Genomic DNA, 6,000 nt, shown 5'->3' on the forward strand with positions numbered 1-6,000 from the left:
GAATCACGAACAGTGAAGGTGACTTGTAATAAGCTTGTAAAGCTACTTTTTTTTTCAGCTAACACACCCCTGTCTTGAGAGAAAGCATCCACAAATTTTTAAGACTGGTTTCAATTATACCAGACTCAATAGAAGTTGCCCTGGTGGAGAGGAGAGGATGACTAAACCTGAACTAAGGACCAGCCTGTTCTTTTTCAAGTAGGGTCAATAGCCATTCATCTTCAACAAAGTGGCTCTCTGTGCATTCTGTGCGGGGCAGCTTCTTTAGGCTGTTCTGTCAGTATGTGGGCCTGTTGCTGACAGTTTGTTAGATTAAAGTACTCTCTTTGAAAAGGTGCAGCCACACTTGGCAGAAAGAGCTGTCAGGCTTCCAGTCCTCATGCCATTTCTGGGACACGAACACAAATGTAAACGGTGCATTAGATGAGGTGGGGTGAGGAAGGGCAGAGGAAGCAGGTTTTCTTTTTTTCTTATTTTCTTTTTTTTTTTTTTTACTCTTGCAGTAAGTTATTTCATTAGCTCAGTAAGCATTGCTTTAGAAGAGCTCTTCTACAGATCTGGGTTGAAATCGTGCTCATAAATGCATGTGGGGTTAAGATACTTACGCGGGAGGAAGAATTGCAGGAAAAAACATTAACGGCTTTGTTCTTAACTCAGTAAATCCGTTTTACTGAATGTTTGGAGACTGACTTTGTGTTTACTTAACACCACAAACAACCTCAACATAGTGAACTGCTGTGGTAATGCTGACCTACCTTTGCTTATACCTCGGGATCTGGAGTTTCTTGCTGTGTCATGAGGCAGCCTATTCTGCGCTGAAAGTCCTGGCTGGCTGCTTTTCTCTGCTCTCTCTCAGGTTGTGCTTCACGGCAGGCTGATTCATGAGGCTCTTCATTGGAAGTGATTTTCTTTCTCTGTGACAGCTACAGAAGTCCTCTCTGGAGAGCTGCTTTAGTGTGAAGGATTTGTTGCATTTCAGCTATAACTGATCTGTGGGCTAGAAATGCAGCTCAGCAAACTGTTCAGCTGAGGAATGTTTACTTGCAGTGTTGCAGGTCAGAGCTCAAGTTCAGAGACTGCCCAGGGCATTAGTCTGAGAATTGCAGTGTTCTTGATCTTGGTGCTGCTGCCCTTATTTTACTGGGCGTTAAAACATGTTGTTTGAAATAATGTTGAGAGGGAAGAGAATCTCCCATTGTACATGAACAGGCTGAGGAATGAGGCCTTAAGGGTTACGCTGATCACTTGAGACAAGAATAGCACTTGAGACAAGAATAGCACTAATCAGACTGGCAGTCCTTAATTTTCACTGAGGAATTTACCCCACCCACCTCCCAACATCTCTTTCAGTTCTGTGCTATCATTGCACGGGGGTGCAGGAAACAAATAGCAGGACTTTACCTGGCTGCAATTTCAGTATGTATCTGTTTGTCCTCTCCCCCCATGAACGTAGGAAATGGATCTTTCCCTTTGAGCTGTAACCTCTGATCATCTTTGTTATCTTCGTGATGTATAATGGGTTGTAATTGCATTCAAGTACTGTGCTAAAATCTAGACTCTGTGCCCGGTGGGATCTTCCTAGATGTGAGTCAAGTGTTAGCACTACTTTGGTGTCAAGCATGTGCAAAGCACCTATTTATATATCCTAGTGGGATCGCCATTGTATATATCCTTGTTGGATTGCTGTCGTAGTGCCTCTTTTTTTTTTTTTGGTTTGTAGTTCATTATAATCTTAAACTCATCCCTGAAGAATTGATACTCAGCTCCTTACTCTGTAGTTATGAAGTCAGTTATTTCTGAAGAGTAAACTTTATAGTTGTTTTCCTCCGTTCTCCCATAATTTTCAGACCATTACTTCAATTTGCCAGAACCTTTCTGCATTCTAGTCCTGTTCTCAAATATGTAGCTCTTAGTGTCTTCTGCAGATTTAATAAGCAAGTTCTCTATTCCATTACCCAGGCAATTACTGAAGATATTGAGTAGAAGTGAACCCAGGACAGACCTCTCTGGAACCACACTCAATGTTCTTTCATTTTTGACAGGAAACCATTAAGTTCATCTCAATGCATGCTTTTCCAATTAGTTATGCATCTACGCTGATAGATCCTTCTAGCTCATGTTTCCCCAGTTTTTTCCTATGAGGCTGTGGGAAAACCACTGTCAACAGGGAGAACTTGAGATCTGTATGCTCTCTGTGCTGAAAAGCTTGGTGTGATCTCTTCCAGGTGAACATTTACTAATTCTGTCTTTCTTGTTTAAGCAACCTGCTTGCTTAATCTCCCTGGTTTTTATTTTAATAGGGAATAAAGTTGGTAGTTGATCTGTGCTCTTCTGGCCCTTTCTATTCCCTTGAACACGGGATTATCTAGGCCCACTCTAAAGCATCTTAACCGCTGATGATCCCAATTCTGCCCCCGCTAGAGAATGCCAGAATGTACTAGTTTTTGTTTGGGTAAATTATTCTTAGAGAGTACATGAACAGAAGCTGATATCTAATGTGGGACCAAGGGTGGTATCAGAGGAGTGTATCTGAAGATTACTTCTCTTGGGTGATACTGTGAAAATGCTGTTAGCAAGCCTGATCAAATATTCTTACATGGTAAACAGCAGGTGAAAGCAGACACAGACTGACAGCGGCGACATCGAACAGGACGGTTTTATGTATGCTTCCAGGCATCCCTTGTGAATGCATTGAACCGTTGCTACTCTTACTTCCAGCATCTAAAATAACCTTTGCAGCACACTTGTAGGAAAAAATACCTGGGTGGAATCAGAATCATATCGTGCAAAAGAACAGAGCAAATGTCTGGTGCATGTGAATAGCCTGTGTTGTGTAGCGAGGGAGAAAGGTACAGGACTGAAGAGCTTGTTGGAAACCAAGGTGGTTGTAAGAGTAGTGGTGCTGTTGTAGCTGGATAAACAGATCAGTCTGCCTAGTGTTTGAACTGCATTATGAGGCTTTGTAGTTCAGTGGTCAGATTGCCACGTCAAAGCCAGGCATAGATTGGTATAAATGGGATGACCTCTCTTCTGTTTTGTTGCTGTTCATTGAGTAATTTTGCTATTAACAGGAGTGCATTAAGCTAATAATGTTCACTTGGGGCAGTATCCACAGCTTGTGCATTTGTATAAGATATTGTACTTGTTAAAAGCACTGCAAATGCAGCAGCAAGTCTAATGGACAGAGTGAAGGGTGCTCAGCTATAGGGTGAAAAGTTTCTAAGCAAGCTGCTGAAACTTAATGTGATACCAGCTGGTTATTTACTAAACGACCTCATACTTTTTCGAGTAGGAGCAAATATTATAATGCTTATTCCATTGCAGTGCCTCTGATACTGTTTTGATACAGCTTTCCCTACATTAGAGAGGGAAACTAAATAATGTGGTTTCAGCTGAGTGCAGTTTAGACCTTGTCTATTACCAGTCCATCGTGATTTTATCTCCTCCACCACAAGAAGCAGCTTTAACTAAGGAGCTGCACTCATTTCTACTGATACAAGTGTCTTAAACGTTTGTTTCTGATGTTACATCCTGTTCTTGCTCTGATCCTTCTCTGCAGTCTGCTACTTTGATTTTCTTTGGTCTGTTGGGTTGGTTGAGGAATGCTCCTTCAGGAGGTAAAAGCAGTGTAGATGGGACTGTGGCATGGTTCCTGTTGGCACACGGCTCCATAAGCATGAACCTTTTTTTCTAAAGCATGCTGTAGTTTATTTTGATCTGAATCCTGCAAAGCACAAATGGATAAACAATCTTTATGATAACACTGCAACTAAGTCAGCTGGCCTCAGTGGTAGTTCTTCCTGTCTAGACAGCTATAGCAGATCCTGGCACACCAAGGCTGTCGGGACTTCTGTGTTTCCCATTGCCAAGCACAAAGGATTGGCCCTCTCTCAATGCTGTGACACCTGGTCTGAACAGGAAACTGTGAGCCAGCCTACATATGTCTGTTCTAGTTTAGTGACAGATGAGGAGAGCCTTGAGGACAGCAGCGTTGCTCCCAACACCCATCAGTGGCGTGTTCAAGATGATACCTGCTCTGCAAAATGGTAGCAATAGGAAAGGCAGAACATCAAGACTGGTAAAGAGTCACTTGGGAGAAATGTTGTTTGATATGTGCAGGAAAAGCATGGGCTGTTGGTAAAACGGGTGTTGGAGTTCAAATTCTGATGTTGTTTCCTTCTTTTCCAGGGTGACGACTTCTGGAGTGATGGAGGGCATGAAGAAGGTCAAGAAAGTGGTGAATGGTTCAGCAGAGCCACGGGGCGAGTGGGAAAACATGGCATGATGGACTGGACTAAGGCAGCACTTTTGCAGAAACTTTTTTAATTTATTAATATTACTCAGTGGAAAGGGAGCAACTAGCACTTCCCAACACTGAAACTGCAGAGTGGGGTGTGTCTAGGGGGAGCAAAGCAGTGCAGAAATCTAACTATTCCTCTGATCATAAGAAAATGGGATCTCTTGGTACCTGCAAGGAGTGTGAAGCTTTCCTAGGGATTTTGGGTAGCTTATTCTTTTTTCCCCTTTCTGGATCAGTTAGGTATTCTGAATTGTTTGCGGTTGCGTTCTTCAGAATGTGTAATTTTAACGTGAAGAGAGACCTTTAGTGTGTATGTAAAGTATATATTTTATATAATGTGCATATATATATATATATACACACGCTATGTAACGTATGCTGGGAAATGCAAAGTATCACAGAAGGTGGGGAAAAGAAGAAAAGTGGTGTAAGTATTTTTTTTTTTTTTTTTTAACTCTTCTTTTGGCTTGGACAAAATATAGCAAAACAAATGAGTAGAAATAACTGCAGTTATTTGACAGACTAAATGGGGTATTGGATCAGATGAATTCCACCAGTACTCGCATCAGTGGGAACACTGAGAAGTGTTTTCTCTTATTCCTGCAGGCTTCCACTTGAACACATCAGGTTTTCAGATGTATTGGTGTATAGGAAGCAAGCAACTGGTTTCGTTAAAAACACCAGCCTGTAGCACAACAAGCATTAATGTAAATTCTCCACTGTTAATTGGGTTGCTCTTGATTCGTGCCCACCTGACAAGTACACAAGAGGTGTAGGACTGGGGCTTACTTTTTAGGGGTCTGCCATGCAGTCTTAAATGTTGAATTTTAAGCTGTGACCAAAAGTACTTTGATCTGCATTCTAAAATATTTTCAAGGTATTTCAAAAGAGACTCCTTCCTGGCACCGTGTAACCAGTACCAGGATCTGTCCAGCAAATGTACTGCAGCATGAATCTGGCTCACCATTATCCTGAGTTGCTTTGCCTCTCCGGATGGCGACTGGTACCTCTCTGGCTATGTAGTGATAGAACTATTTAAGGTGAGCTGACCTGGTCAAAACGGTATTGCTGTGAAAACCAGGCAAGTGCAACTCCCAGTCATGAATTTGTTTTTCCTGAGGAAAGGAGAGGGTTATGGCCAGAACGTTCAATGCCTGGAAGTACAGAAGTCTTATCAGCTGCAAATCTGCAGTGGAATCTGAACTTAGAGACACGTTACAAATGCAGGGTGTTATCTCTAGTGCTCTGGGTATCACTAGAAAGGCAAGTCAGTGCCTGTATCTGTAGTAGTAGGGCATAGCGATGGATTGTTAATTTGTGGGAGGACAGAAGTGGTTCACGGATGTAACGGGAATAAGCTTTAAGAAAAATAAATCAAGTATAACTCACTGACCTAATGAAGCCTTAATCTTCATGTGGAGGTATTAGGCATACAGGGACAGGGACAGGCATCATCACAGAGCTTCAGATGTGCCAAGATGTCTTACAAACACTTTTAGGAGATTTTTTTTGACTAAGGGGACTGCATCTCTAGGGCACAGCTGATTAAAGGTCTACAGCAAGTTTTTTTTTTTTTTTTATTCCTTCAGTTTAGAAGTGGGTGAGGATTTTTTTTTTTTGTATTGCAGGGCTGTTTTTGTTTGAAACGTTGAACCACTTTCTCAGTCTTGAACATGGATTGTAGAGCTTTTAACAAGCGA

At 41.9% G+C, this 6,000-nt stretch overlaps 1 protein-coding gene across 2 annotated transcripts in view; it reads left to right on the forward strand.

Moving 5' to 3' along the window:
- The window catches only part of GPR107 (G protein-coupled receptor 107), a gene marked incomplete at its 3' end in the record, with an annotated part of 35,961 nt that extends 30,264 nt beyond the window's left edge, over positions 1-5,697 (forward strand). For both annotated transcript variants that reach the window (XM_084493991.1, XM_084493989.1), the window contains exon 18: positions 4,189-5,697. In XM_084493991.1, the coding sequence (XP_084350117.1) occupies positions 4,189-4,285 (97 nt within the window). The remainder of the gene's footprint in view (positions 1-4,188) is intronic.
- Positions 5,698-6,000: the final 303 nt, after the last annotated feature.

This window comes from Aythya ferina, assembly GCF_964211825.1.
Source record: "Aythya ferina genome assembly, chromosome: 20".
NCBI classification, from domain to species: domain Eukaryota; kingdom Metazoa; phylum Chordata; class Aves; order Anseriformes; family Anatidae; genus Aythya; species Aythya ferina.